The 16037-nt window shown below is 47.1% G+C and overlaps 1 protein-coding gene across 1 annotated transcript; it reads right to left on the minus strand.

The window, feature by feature from the left end:
- Window positions 1-5175: 5175 nt before the first annotated feature.
- On the minus strand, window positions 5176-6108 carry LOC145876203 (ubl carboxyl-terminal hydrolase 18-like). The gene has a single exon (XM_082971992.1). The coding sequence runs from the start codon at window positions 6106-6108 to the stop codon at window positions 5176-5178; it is 933 nt and encodes a 310-aa protein (XP_082828118.1).
- Between the last annotated feature and the right edge of the window lie 9929 nt (window positions 6109-16037).

Here is a 16037-nt window from a genome sequence, read left to right on the forward strand (position 1 = left end):
TATAGTGACCCCTCTAACCGAGGCTATGGTATCCAACAACACCCCTTGTCCAACCAAAGCTGACTCCTCCAAACATGGCTACATACACCCCTTGTCCAACCAAAGCTGACTCCTCTAACCATGGCTACATGGCAACTAGGGCTCGAATCTGCTTAAGACTTGTACAGCCAAGCAAGAGTGATCCCTCCAAACAAGGCTGACACCTCGAACCATGGCTAATTCATGCAACCAAGGCTGAATATGTCAACCCTGGATAGTTTCCAAGGACTGCTTAGTTGTTCAGTAGCGTAATCAATGGACCCTGCTCTTGCACTGATCACAGCCAGCCCGGTCTACATAGTCCCTTTGTAATCATTGTGAACCATAAGCAACACTACTGTGTCTTTGGCCGTTGCTAATAGGACCCACTACGCTACTTTGTCTTCTGTAGATGTTGTATCTAATGGTGTACAATAGAACCCATGGACACAGAATAACTCTGGTATCATTGTTTATTTCGATGGCAATTACAACAGATATGGGGCACAATCATTTCACGACACAAGCAAAGTCTATCAGAATAAGCACAATCTGGCAATTAACAAGGTGCCTGAGACTTTAAACAACGGTATGTGTCATAAAAATAATCAAACTCTCTATTCGACTGGAGATGTGAATATGAATAAAGATGTCCCCAGTGTTCGAGCTTCTCAAGCATCCGACAGCCGTCATTCCGCAAGTAGCTGTAGACAGTGTATCCTTCTGGGTAAACATGGACACGTCTCACCCCATTACACTCGTTGAATATGTGGTCGCCGGTGCAGAACAGGAGGCCTTGAGTGGTACATTCGTGATGCTTTTCTACCTTGTACAAGGTACACGGGATCCCGACCAGCTTCTCGACCTCATCGAGTGTCATAGGCATCCTAGTCTCGAAGTAGCCACGGATTGTAGTCTGCTGACAGTGACACTCGGTTAGGCCCATAACATGACATTCGCATAACAGGTCCAGACCCTGGTCTCTGCCAGACGGGTACATCCAGATGTGTATGTAACTGCAGGTGAGGTTGTTCAGTCTGGCACCTAGAGCCTCTAAGGCAGACCGGAGGTACGGGTCCACGAGAATACGCCACTTGGTGGAACGCGTCCTCCGGGAAGACCTGGTAACAACACCATTCGGCTTCGATTGAGGCTTAGATTGCCTCAACGTGGGTTCTCCTTCCATTGTCAAACTCGCTATACCTTGCATTACTGCTGTATGGTCACACTCCATTGATCCAGTATACATAGAGCACAACCCCCTTCTTGGTATAGAGGTCGAATACAATTGTGAGTACACAGCTAGAATCAGACTGTATATAGGCGAGTCTGGTCAACGGACCCCTTGTACAGTGACACTACCTTCTCCATACCCACACTGAAACGTCCAGCGTTGGATACGTCCTCCCCCTAAACACAGTGTCAGTTGGCTATATGAACCCTAGCTTGACATGTCCTACTGTCATATCTGTACTTTATTACCACTCTCCACTCTATAACTAAACCTTGGCCACGTAATCCAACCTCTCAAAGCTGTGTCTCACATCTTCTAGGCTATAAAAGCTAGTGGTGTGGTACTAGTGGTACTCTTTCAGCAGTAGCTTCTGAAATGGCATCGAACCCAGGCTTCAATTGCAAATCCACACAGGAGCCTTCAATGTTACCACTGGGATACCAAGGTAGCGATCGCTTCCTGATTTTAACTGACGAAAGCAGCCCCTGGACTCGGGCTGAGACGAGTGATACAGCCGATATGAACGATGCAGAGACTGATATGTTCAACCGTATGCTCCAGTTTGCTACATCAGGCCCTCCTTTCACATTAACTTTCAAAGTGATGATGTCAGGCTACCACAGAGTCAATACGTCGATCTCTGTGAGGGGCAACAGAAGAATGATGGCCCTTCTGCGGGATATACACGAGTGCCCGAGTAGGCACACCACCTATCACACCTATCTGTATAGGGCTCACATGGAATGTGAATCATTTCTAAGAGCTGTATGTGCTGCTGCTGCCAAGGCTCCAGGAACGTCTTCTTCGGTGTCAAACGGCGCCAGCGACGTCAAACGACCAACCGAAGAAGACTTTGATGTTTGCCTTACCCTGGAGATTGATCAAACTCTACAGCATCAGACTACGATTGAAACTGGTCCTATGTGTCCCAAGAACATGATACTCATCTTGAACAAGGCACCGGTTTATAACATGGAAGACATCTGGTGCGCAATGAAGAATGTGGTGTGTCGAGTGTTGCTCTCTACCTACCTGCCACTATGTGGAATAGATGGAATGGGGAGAAATATTAGCAAGATGATGGAAGGAGCAAGTGTGTGGAAGGGGCAAGAGGGGAAGGAGCAGGTGTGGATATAGGACAACCTGTAGCTGCCACTGATGAAGAGTCCGGTGTGGACATTGGACACCCTGCAGTGGGTGACATTTAGCAAACAGCCCAATATGTATTGCCAGGATATGGGACATGGTGGTCTAAGCCTAGGGTAGAGCAAGCTTGCTTTTATTATGTATCACTTCACAGTGAGAAGTCTGACACTTGTTACTCTATAGTCACACCTGAAACAATTCCCATTTCGACGTGGATCAAGAACCTTCCCACTCTGCTGCTGAGTGAACCTTGGTTGAAAGATGAAAGTCTCAGGAGAGACGCTGTTTGTACTCTCCTCGGATTGGATAACACCCTTTTGGACAAAAGACACAGGGACATCCTCGCAGATTGGGTCAGCAAAAACCAAACCATTGTAAATACACTTCAGAGCCACGGCTTGCAGGACAGACTCAGCAAAGCCCTGATTGATAGCTTAGAGTGTATGTCCACCAACAATTGGAGACGCAAGATATCAGTATCCTTCCAGGGTACCCTGTATCAACCCAGGGGTGATTCAGCTCAGCCTGTTGCAAACCTGTCCAGATCAATGAAGCATGGAGCCGAGAGAGCGAAACGAGATTCCGGTAGCACCCACATTGGCAAACGTGCTAAGAAGCAAAGACCTTTGCAGATGACCAAACCGGTAAATCGGGATCGATCGGCTTATAAGTCAAATAAGTCAGTGGGCAGAAAGTTATCATGGGGGCAGGGTTTCAAAAAATACTACGACTCACAAGTTCACAACCTGTCCCCCAGGTGCAGTGGTGATGATGACCACCCTTGGCTGAGCCAAGCAGAGGAAGCCACCAGCGAAGAGGAAGATTGTAATGTAGATGAGAGTAACATCCCCGGTGACGACTTGGAGGCTACAATGGGCTATGACAACAGCGAGGCCTTTGACGAATATGATTACAGTGACTCATTCATAAATGACCGATCTACTGGCAACGAACATAGCAGTGAAGAGGAAGAGGAGGATGATGCATTCTGTGCTCAGGTGAAAAGGAGGGTAAAATTGGCTAAGTCTAAAACCAAGAATGCTAAGTGGGGACATTGGCATAACAGCTGGTCACAATCAGAGTCCGAACAGGATGCCCATACCTCTACGACTAGCTGTAGTGGGTTGAGAGAGGAAAGGAGCATATATAAACGCACCCTGCTATCTGACTCGGAGGATTCTATAAGGCCAGATTGCAAGCGTGTCAAACTCACAAAACCCAAGCGCTTGCATCACAAGAGAGAATCTAAAAGGAGCAGGAGGGACAAGGGGTGTAAAGAGCCGGTTCTCAAGTTCGTAGGAAGGAAAGATAAAGTGTGTGCTAAAAAGAGACTGGACAAGTCTAACACAAGGTGTGAAACTGCAAAGACCAAGATACCAACCCACAATCGAGATGCACAACGATACAAAAACAATCTGTCCGATCCTGAAGAAGATGAGGACGACTACCAACGGGAGGGACCCGCTCAGCAAAGTATAAAAAGGGTACCTTGGTCCAAGTCAAAAAGCACTCGCTCTCCAGTTATCGATACAGACTCAGAGCAGGAGGACGTGTGCACACCTAACACAAGGTGTGAAACTGCAAAGACCGAGATACAAACCCACAATCGAGATTCACAACGATACAAAAACAATCTGTCCGATCCTGAAGAAGATGAGGACGACTACCAACGGGAGGGACCCGCTCAGCAAAGTATAAAAAGGGTACCTTGTTCCAAGTCAAAACGCACTCGCTCTCCAGTTATCGATACAGACTCAGAGCAGGAGGACGTGCGCACACCTAAGAAGATCCAAAAAAGCCCATTGGTCAATAGGCCCCGGGAGAACCTTGACAACCCAGGAGCCGAGAGGTCCCTAGTTCAGCAGGACGTTTCAAACCCCCAGCAACTTGTCAACCTCCCAGGTGTTACAGGTTCACATCGGAGGTCTGGTGTGTCACGAGACAAAGAACACAGATTACATGTAGATGAGGGGAAGGCAGCCAGTGTCACTGATCAAGCTGCCCGGCTAGCGGACACCACTCAACGCCAGTGTTCGGATCAGGAGGACCGCGGAGAGTATCACCATACCCATCCTTCTGAGCCTACATCCGCTGCCAAGTCAGAGTGCCAGTCAGAAGCGAACACGGGGTCTCAGTCCGAGAACGATTCCGAATTGGACTTCAATGCTCGACTGGAGAAAAACCCTGCAAGGGCAAGGTGTAGCGCATCTGCAACGTACTCTGGTGAAACTGAATATTTTGTTTCTATGTGATAACAGTTATGTCTTCCCATCTAATAAAGAAGCAGCCTGTACGTGGGCCGAAAAATGCTTACGTTATACGATATTTAGAGGGGCTGGCTAACAGTGTCTCTGTCTCACAGTTAGACGAACCGTGTACGTCTTCAGCAGTGCTGTCAGCTACGCATTCAACCTTGAGGTATAAAGCGGAGGAACCCAAGGTTGTTGTCAATACCCTGGATAGGTATCTTGTGATGAAATGATACCAATGTCTTTACTTTGATATGGAAATGTTTTAACCTGTGTGACTGCCCTATACCGAAATGTATACCCATCCTTGTATGAGATAATAAACGTGCGCTAAACACTGTACATGCATCAGGATCTGTTTGTGTGTTGTCTTTGCATCTGTCCTCACCTGCATGCATGTAATTATAGCCCTTCTATAATATAACACTGGACGCTTATAATTGTACTTGCATCGCACCTTTATTAGTTGATACAACAAGGAAATACAATGTACATACTGATATATAATATTACATATGTACAGATCCTTCATGTCACACAGTGGGGTAGCTGTTTATGGTACATGAGCATATAGGCTACGCCATCGTATAGCATAGATCCAGCTTCGTAAGTTGACTTGACATCTTCCCAAGAGCACACTCTGACATGAGAGTCGTCTGCGAGATACCAAATGTCGTTGTCGTCTCGCACATAAGCTGTGTAATGTCCACAGTAGTGAGTACCACGGTGGGCTACAACAGCGTACAGCGTGTATACAGTAGCTACCGGAGCTTCAGGTTCTTTCATGATATATTTCAGGTCCAGTGTCTCAGGGAAAGCAAACCTTGTGCCTGTCTTGACTATATCAGTGGTATCTCTGCCAATGTTCCTAACACGTTCGATCCTCATACACACAACCTGCGGCAATGTCACTACCTTGCTGGTGATTTCAATCTGAGTTCCTGTGTGGCATTGTGTACAACGGTAGTCACAGGTGGTGAACGTGTTGTCAGTGTACAATTTGATATAGTCCTGCAGCTCTGTGGGGAGATTATCGCCTATCAACACTGTGATCGTGTTGGACTTATTGAGTGTGGACTGGACTGTGTTACAACGGAGGCAGCGCACACGGTCCTCATTCTCAATGTCCCACAAAGAACCTATCCTCTTAGATATCCCACAGTCGTCTGCTAGAGCGTTGATGATGCACTTGAAGACCACGTCTGAGTCCTCCTGAACATCGAAGGGGGCTCCTCTGTACAATGTCATTGCGTACACTAGTGAGCTCGGATCACACGGGGACATGTTGCCTTTGGTCATATCGTAGATGAGACACTTCAGCCTCACTGCCACCGTATTAGGAGACCGGGGATCTTGATCATCGACCAGTCGAATGAGGTCCCGCAGCTCACGTGTCCAACACAGCACTTGGACAACGCTGTTGATGCTGCAGTAAGCCCCGTAATTGATCAAGCCGCGCATAGTGTAATGTGGGCCAGGGAGCTCAATCACCCTTGGCAGAACAACGACACAGATGCCTCCGTGACACAGTCGACAGCAGTTAAGGCTATCTAGTACTTTACGTAATTTAGTACTCGGTCACGCTGAATGTCGTCACGCCATTGAACAGCTCTCTGAGAGATAACACAGCAGACCCCTCCAGGCTCATTAGAACCATGAGTATTGTCATCTTGTAATAGTTGAGCGTGAACTCCTGCACGGGTCCCTGTCGCTTACACTTTGTGAACAATATGACTGGGGCCCATTTGGACTCGATCTGGGACACTAAGTCGTGTGTGAAACAGCTACCGTTGTCAGTCAGTAACTCTGTTGACCGGTCCAGTTGATCTATCCTGGCAATCCCAGAGAGGGCCGAGACGTTCAGAGTCACCTTTGTCAAACCCTGCGTACAATCTAATGTCGTCACTTCGAGTCTAGATGAGCCGAATATCTTCACCCTCATCCTTAGCACTATGTTCCTAACCAGTGTACTCAGCTTAGTGTCGCCTGGGCCTTCTGCTGTCTGGTTGCCTCTGTAAGGCTGAGGTTCTCCGTATACCAGCAGTTTGCCGCAGCTTCTATTACGAGCGTCTTCTTTCTCACCCAAGTATGTTAGCCAGTCTGGTATTTCGGATGTGTAATCTCTGAACGTGAAGTATCTACCGAGTAGAGTTAAGAGGTGTGGACTTGTCCTTTCTCCGTTATTGAATTGTCTCAACCACTCGATCGAGTCGGTCAGTACCTGCGAGGTAGACGTGCCGGTACTGAGATTACAAAGCCATTTGCACAGGTTCGAGTCGGGTAAGTGCTTTGCCACCATAGTAGCACAGAGACTGGTCAAGTTCTTACATTGGTCACTGAACATCGAGGACGATGGCTTGTTGAAGTTCCTGCTCAGATAAGGGACAATGTCGATCATCACAGCTCCTTTGCCGATAAGGATGTATCTCCATTCTGTCATGTGAGTAGGTAGCAACCTCGTATCTAGGGCCACCTTGAGCGTGAGAAAGACTTGTAGCAGAAAGGCGTATACCGAGTTAGGTGAGTCTGCGACAGTCCAGTTAAACACCTGCTTGCAGTCATCGAACAACTGAGCATATTGGAAGATGAACACATCCTTGCTCATAGAGCACTTACACAATCCATCTCTAGGACCAGCAAATATAAGAGGGTGCATTTGGGTCATGCTCTGTGACTGGATAACCACGCAGTCTTTGAAGCGTGCTATCTCCTTCTCGTTGGTACTCTTCAGAATGACCATGGTTGTGTTTATCTCGCCCTCGATCCTCTTGCCTCTCATACTCACCCTATCCTCTATGTCGTCACCGATATCCTGTGCTGGCTCTGTGGCCGGTATGCTGCTGGGTGGTTTCGGTGTACCCTCGCCACTAGCGTCAGTACTGGTCCCCTTGGACTGGCTAACAATGCGGTTGTCCACACTGGCTCCCACTTGGCCTTTGGTGAGCTCTAGAGCCGTGATCATCTTGCCTCTCATATTATTCACCCTACCCTGTGTAGCATCACCGATATCCTTGACTGTGGCCAGTGTGCTACGGGGTGGGTTTGATGCATCCTCGCCACTGGCTTCAATGATAGGCCCCTGGGACGGGCAGACAATGAGGTTGTTCACACTGGCTCCCGCTTGGCCTATGGTGAGGTCTAGAGCCTTGTTAGAGTTATCACCCACAGACACTATATTGCAATTGCCATTGTTGACTATCTCATCACCCAAATTGCTACAGCTCAAAATGTCTGCCAACGTATCACTCCATTCAAGGTTATTCAAATCCAGTAGCGATACATCCCTTGACACGTGCCCCTCATCAGGGGTGACTGAGTTTTCCATACCGTAAGCCTCCTTGGACTGGACGGGATGAAGTTCATCTGTCAGTTTGCGTGTCTGTTTCATATCTATTATGACGGAGGGGCGAGGATGAAGCTGCTGCTGTGGACAGTGTTGGTTCGAAGTACCCACGTCTGGACGGTCTACGTACACCCCGGGAGCCATCTTGGAAGGTCTGACCTCGGACTGATTGTCTGTTTCAGCAACCTTGCGTTTGCTATACTTGCTCTTGTATAGACATTCGAGCTCCGTGACCTTGCTCGAGTACCAACTGTACGGCTGGATAAGATCAGGAGCCAACCTGATAAGGTCTATTCCGTAGTACACTTTGTGATCGGACCCGATCACTGTAACCGGGAATCGTGTTGCCGATCTCTCTTCGACAAGTGTAGTAAGGTCCTTGGGGACACAGTCGTTGGCCACTATTATGTCGGTTGACCTATAGTTCCCTACCTGTACGGACAAGGGCATCTGTGTGGCCGGGGACTGAGCATCCTTGACATCTAGCGCCAAACACTGGTATCGTCTGAGATTAAGCAGTGTGGAAGGAGACCATCTCTCTTGAGGAAACAGAGTAATGCATAGCACTCCCATGTTGACAAAAGCTTTGTCCACTATCTTGGAGCCAATGGCAGAGAGTTTGTTGCGTATAGACCTTGCGCTGGGCCTTGTGTGTTTGTATTTAGCTTGGAGAAAGCTAGCGCTTATCGATCTCATGTAGCGTATGTCCAAATTCTCATCGTCGTCCGGTCTGTAAACCCCTACCATATCAGATAGATTGGCAGCGTATGTCATCTTACAATATTCTTGGTCCGAACCTTTGTATTGGAACAAGGGCGAGCGGCTGTGTAACTCCCACATCACACAGTACCAGCTGAATATGTCGCTCCCCGTTGCTGAGTTCAAGCACCACAGCACTTCGGGGGCCATGTTAGTGCGGTTGCCCCGAGGCTGATCTGGGGTAGAGAAGTTGCATGATGTGCCAAAGTCGCTGATCTTGAAAGCAAAGGGTATGTCCTTTCTATCAGGCTGGTGACAAACCAAGACGTTCCTGTGTGTGAAGTCCCTGTGCTGGATGGTTCTCGATCGCAAGTATTCAAGCCCTCGGAGAGTGTCCAGTTCTACCATGGGGACTACTGAGGGGTTTTGTATACGCCACATGAACTCCTGTAGCGAGAACAGTGCTCGTTCCATGACTATAACTGCTCTACCTCCCAATTGGTAGCCTGGCATGTCACACCAAAAGCCTCCGAAGGTGCGGAGGATGTTGGGGTGTTTTATTGACACGCCGATCATCACCTCCTCCACCTGCGAGGCAATGTGCGCATAGCGACTAAATTCATTGTCTATGAAAGGAACACTCCAGTCCACCATTTCCGGAAAAAGGTTGGTCTTTGCAACTAGGTGATCGTTAACTTTAACGGTCACCCCAAAGCCTCCTCGACCTAGCACCATGTCCGGTCTGGACACCAAGTCTTCTATGTCAAATTCACATTTCGACCCCGTCGGCCCTGATATGTTAGCGTAGATGCTCCAGCTACGGCCGATTTCGGTAGGGCTTAGAGGCTTGTACATTCGCCCAAATTTGTCTATAGTCACTTTGGCTGTCCTAGGCGTAGTTGTCTTGTAGCTCATATTCGAGCAGCCATCTATCACTGGATGTTCCTGCTGAGGCATTGCTTGGAGGTCCTCAAGTGTAGCACTCGCAAACGTCGGGAATATGGGCGTCCTGCGATTGTGGACTACGGTCTGTGTTTCCCTTATCAACTTGTTCAGCTCTGGAGAGTAAGGGGCACTCATACTGCATTGTATCACCCTGAACAATACGATTGAGTCGTATTTACTGCACACGGTCGCTGGTGCGGAGTCTCGTTTTATGTATACCACTATGCGATCCTTACCCTCTAGCTGAGGTTCGTCTGAGATGCTCACCACTCCGACAGTTGTGAGACTATGCTCTGTGATAACATTGTTGAGAACTGTTACCGTGTCCTCGTTCTGTCTGAAGGTGAAGTTGTCAGGGTTTACCCCAATCCACGCCAGCACGCTTTCAACATCGTTATAACACAAGGTCTTAACGTGAAACAAATTGTAACGCTCTACCAGTCCTAGCAACCTTTCGGCATTGCTTATGGTTTGGCGCCTTAGCTGGGCCATTTCCTTTCGATAGTCCTGACATCTATGACATAGGCTACTGATCTGTAACACATCAGGTGTAGTAAATAGGAGATGAACGGTTCAGCTCGTAGAGAGATCGTGTTCTCTGAACACGCTTCCGTATCACTGTTTGAGTGCCTGATCGTGGCAGGAGCGCCAGCTACGGGTCTGTTCCAAGACAGTGGGTTGAAGAATGGAGAAACTCTCCAGATGACATTGCAGGTCTTGAGAGATATGTGGAAGAGAGCAGATACCTTGTATATACCCAGAGGTGATGTGGAATCTCTCCATCACATGGAATGCTGTAGCACTGCGCGCAGCGGAGCACCTATCCCTGATCCGATATTATCAGAGCCTGGCAAATTCTCCAGATACTACATATATCTGTTGTTTCGTTACTGCATCACTTCAGCTGGCCCGACGACATACAACCAGCAGGGTATGATGAGTAACCGCATGAGCCGCATGGGTCTGTGTGAGCCCAAGATGAAAACATTTCCCTTAGGCGATATACCCAGGAGCTGGCTCCTGTCTACAGTGTCTACAAACCTCCCCTCAGCTCCACCTAGCCAAGAAGGAAGCTTCACGAATGGGTTCCCTCAGTACCTTCCCCAGCCGCAGCATTCACCTCAACCTCTAGAGAATCATCTGTATCCCCAGCAGCAACATCTTCAGGCTCGGCCACAGCAGCATGTCCGGCAGTATAATGGAGGGGTTGACTGTACCAATCCACAGGAGCAACGCCTCGCTTTGCAATGCACCGCCAAACAGTTATATCCAGCTCTGACTGAGCACCAAGCTAGTGATTCCTCCGATAGGAAGCCCATGAGGGGTCCAAGTACTAAGCCTAAACCAAAGAATCTGTTTAGCAATGGGTGTTATGACTCAAACGTTGACAGTGAGGAGGAGTATTGAGTGTGTGAGTGTGAGTAGACCACGTAACCATAGTACCGGTCCTTAGTATATATATACACCTTTATGACACAACGCAGCCTCTACAAGGCACTGAATGTAATAGCAAATATTGTATAATATCACTCCCTGAGCTAACCTGGTTGAATAAACAGTCATTGTTATATGTAATATCAAACAGTCTACAATAGCAGTCCCCGAGTTAGAATGGTTGGAGACACGGCCCGTGTTTGGAGGATATTGTTTCTTTAAGAACACTAACAGTGGGGATGACGACCTCAGTGAGGCTAATCACCACAGATTGCAATGGTAGCAGCAGCAGCATCCACTAGACCAGATGCGATGGCCTGTGCGAGTGAGGTGATACCGATGGAGAGACAGAACACAGAGTACGACACGTCAAGCATCGAGGCTGCCGCTGGTCCCACCGGTGCCACCCGGCGCAGTGGCGACATGGTGTGTGGTGTGTGTTTGGAGGTGGTGCTTGAAAAAGGCAATCCGAGGGAGCGCAGATTCGGAATTCTGCCCAACTGCAGCCACTGTTATTGCCTGGAGTGTATCCGCACGTGGAGAACGGTGACATCTCACCATATCAAAACCGTTAAATTGTGCCCGGAGTGCCGAACTAGGTCGCACTTTTTCATCCCGAGTGATCAATGGGTCGAAGATAAAGAGGACAAGCTGAAACTGATACAGACTTACAAAGATTTCCTTGCAAGTAAACCGTGTCGATACTATGATCGAGGTCCTGGTACTTGCCACTTTGGCTCAAAGTGCTTCTACAAACACCACTCGCAGTGGGGAGTCCAGCTCCAGAGTATACATCCCACGTGGACTATGGTGTGGCCAGAGAGCGATTACACATGGCCATTGACATCTGAGACCCAACAAGAGGAGACCGGGTACCCGTTTTACCTGAATCAAATGTTGCTCATGTTGCTGGCTGATGACAATTGAACTTCTTCTGCCTATTAAACGGCTGAGTTTAGAGCTACATCTATTATCCTCCACACAAAGTCACAACCTAGGGCTGAACTGACTATATTTGTAATATTTGTAATAGAGTTATGTTGTCATATATTGTACATGCAAGGTTCTGTGTTATAATAATATCAGGTTGTCTCTGTTTGATACTAATTGCTATTTCGTATACCTTGGATGATGTTTATTGTGTTGATGTATCATTATTACAAAATAAAGTCCGGACATTGACAAAGTGTTCGACTATGCTTTCTTTATTTTAACATCACAGCACAAGGACAAGTTCACACATACATTCACACATACACCAGAGTGCGGCGACATTTGTAAGCGTTCTTGAAAGAGGTAGCTCCGGACCCAGGGTAGCCGATTCTGCTTAAGTCGGCTCGATATCCTTTGGCTCGATAGCTGCAGTTTCCAGGGGTGGACCTGCTGGTATCTGGAGACTCTGCGTTCCCGTTACGGATCCTGTGCACCGGTCTAAACCAGACTCGTCCCTCTTGTCTCCCTTTCCTTGCTCTCATAGGGACACCCAGTCGATCCTTAACCGAGACACCCAGTCGATCCTTAACCGAGACACGTTCCTTGCAATTGGAGACACTTGGGGTTGTGCTTTGGGGAGAACAGTTGAAACTTAGGTTCTTGACTCCCACTCGATCCCTTATTGATAGGGTCTTTATCTTGCACGACAAGTTGTCGACTTCCAAGGGTCGTCTTTTCCTTGGGGCAGATGGAGTGCATTGCCTCCGATCTACAAATTGTTTCTTCGCCAACACCTTTCGTAGCGTATTGCACAGGTTCCGATGTTGTGTAGCGAAAGATGCTCCGTAATCATCCATCAGTTCTCTGTGTGAGATGGCTAGAAACCTATCCAAGGTGACATGCTTGAAGTTGTCACTGTGACAACATTGGTCCCATTCTGTCAGATAGGACTGTACAGCCATGTCTTGCAGATGTGGCTATTGTGTAGGAACCTATGTTGAGATGTGTACAATGTTAAATACAAACTATCTTTGGGGTAGGTAGCCTTTATACACTTTCACTACATTGTCCTGGTTGGAGACATCCGCCACGGTTGACCACAGTAGCCCCGGTCAGAGTGCTTAGACACTTAGGTGATTCGACCCAATCGGATGTCTTAGACCTGGCTGCTGAGTCAGCCCTGATCGGATATTACAGATCCCATAGACACCTCATGGGTAGGACACTTCAGCCCTGGTTGGTGATATGAGCCGTGATCCTTGATGTATTCTCCATCTGATAGACCTTGGTGAAATAATATATATATACAGTCACATAGGGCAGATACACTTACACATCTCCACAGCTCAGAGAGACACCAGAGTAGATCAACAACATGGAGCTGACTAATAAATTCAAAATGGCCAACTACCTCATGAGAAACAAAGACATGTTCCAGAAGCTGGTTGCCACAATACAAGACCACAGAAACACCCCTCTAGAAGGTACACAAAGAGAATCACTACGCATTATGCTTAGGAGGAATAAGTCAGACAACTTTGTGAAATATCCCGAGACTCTGATGAATAAAATGTACTCCTACTTGGGCAATGAGGTTGCCTGGACTCTTATCGTGGACACACTCCGAAAGCACCATGTTGAATTCAGAGTCACTGACATCGAAGCGCACGGCCTTGAAGGGCTGGCTAAGCATGATATGTATTGTGATTCGAACCTACGTTCAACATTGGAAACCACACTGGTCAACCTCAGTCACGCTGATGTGAACCGAGTGAAACTGTTGCTGTCATGGGAGATTGTCAAGGGGTACAATCGTATTCCCTATGGTGTCATTGAGATGAAAGATATTTACGACCTAGTAGATAGTATTTACTCTACCCACTTTCAACACGCAGTCTATGTGATGACTCTGATCCTGACACATATAGAGCAATTGGACCTTGTCATGGAACTAACCTCGGCGTCAACTGAAAAGAGGCAAAGGACCAGAGTGGCCAGAACCCAAAGTGATGCCCGGTGACAACAGATTGTACGGCTCTCCGCAGCACAGAAAGGTGTTATCTGTATCATGTCAATGTATATGTAACCCATCTTTTTGTATATGTGAAATAAACCCCATACCTGACATATGTACCAATAGTGATTGGTTATTGTGTCTTCATTGTGCTATACAAATATAACCACATTTCATGTTGATGATACGCAAGAAACAAGTGTTAAAGGAAAGACATCTGCCAACACTCACACTGTACCTCTAGGTAATGACCTGTGTATAGCCGTAGACAACACAGTAGAGTACATCCAGTGTTCGGACAATCTCACCTTCACAATGTTCAACCATGACGAGTACTACAGTAGTTACTGGTGGATTTACAACAAGGACGATTGGCTCAATATCTCCTTAATAGCGGCTCCGTTGATGATTGTTTTTGGGTTAGCACTGCTGATAACTCACAAGACCTGTAGCAAAAGGGCATCGTCCCCTATTTACACACCATGTTCGCGTGTACATTCGCTACAGTATGACGCCGTGTATGTCCCCACAACGTGCTACTGTGATGAGATTAGATGCGAGGGGACCTGCCGGTATGAAGGCAATGTCGTGGAAGCTACAGCCTCCTCTGTGATTCCAGTTGTGGACAACGGTAACTATATCTCCGGTCCATATAGCCTCTTACCTTGCTACACCTGACACATACAACTGTGGTTTACTGTCTGTTTCTTACTCCTTCCTACCTGTACATCTGAATAGAACCAGAACAGATCGAGATGGTCGTGTGACACCGGGACCCAGCTAGAGTGAAAGAGGATGTGTAGCCCTTCTGAAATGTGACATTAGGCTATGTCCATGAACACACTTCAGCTGTGTAACCAATTTCAAAACATGTCCTATTCATTGTATACTTGATGTATTGTTTGTTCGGACCACAAATAAAGAACACTACCACAACAACCACATTTGTGTCTGTTTATTAGCAGGTCAACTGAGTAACATCACATGCACATAATAGAATCACACCGAAATCAAAGGCAGTCTGGTGTATCTTGTCTTCCTTGCACATAGTACATATATGTAACACAAGCAGCAGACAAGTGACAGCACAACCATTATTAGGACCATAGCCACGCTCCATATGCACAGGTCTGTGTCAGTGAGGCTCTTGTCTGAGTGGTACAAAGTACTGTTATTAGGAACATTGCTTATAGTACCAGACATGGCTGGTCCTCCTTACTGGCGAGACTGTCCTCCTGTCTCTATATGGGATAGACGCCTGGTTATGTGTACAAGGGTTCACCAGCACCACTTTTCCGTCTTCAAATGATGAGCCTCCGAACCTGAAGTGTCAGAGGCACAGGCCGCACATAGTGTTAGGTCAGAATACCTTTGTACTGTACGATCTAAAACATTTCCAGGTTTTCACATGTAACGTTACACTAGTACCTATACCTAGATATTGGACTAAACAATTATAAGGTAAAGGCATACTTTATTTTGTATTCGAAGCACTCATTCAAGGACACATAACGTAACCTTCCCCTTTGTGTGTATGTATTATAAAGTAAAGTAACATAGGAAGCTGTGTGGTCACCTACTTGCAATTGTACCAATTGAGTCTAGGTTGACATTTTAATCTCAGTTCTAGGTCTGGCAATAGCTTCAGGTGGTGACACTTCTGTCCTTTCCAATTGATATATTATCGCCATTAATATCAACAGTCTGAACATATGCCTGTGTACTACTACTATTACTACTACTACTACTACTACTACTACTACTACATAAATATAGTAGTTTATTGAATGGATAGGGTAGATTCGTTTGGATGACTGTGCTCTCATATGCAGGTGCATTTGGTCAGAGGAGTCAGCAGTATTCGGGTGGGCTGTGTGTCAGTGGTTAACAAAAAGCATAGATACCTAACATGGACTGGATAGGGTAGATTCGGTTGGATGGCTGTGCTCTCATATGCAGGTGCATTTGGTCAGAGGAGTCAGCAGTATTCGGGTGGGCTGTGTGTCAGTGGTTAACAAAAAG

Source organism: Salmo salar, unplaced genomic scaffold (genome assembly GCF_965601325.2).
Source record: "Salmo salar unplaced genomic scaffold, fSalSal1 ptg000507l, whole genome shotgun sequence".
Lineage (NCBI taxonomy): Eukaryota > Metazoa > Chordata > Actinopteri > Salmoniformes > Salmonidae > Salmo > Salmo salar.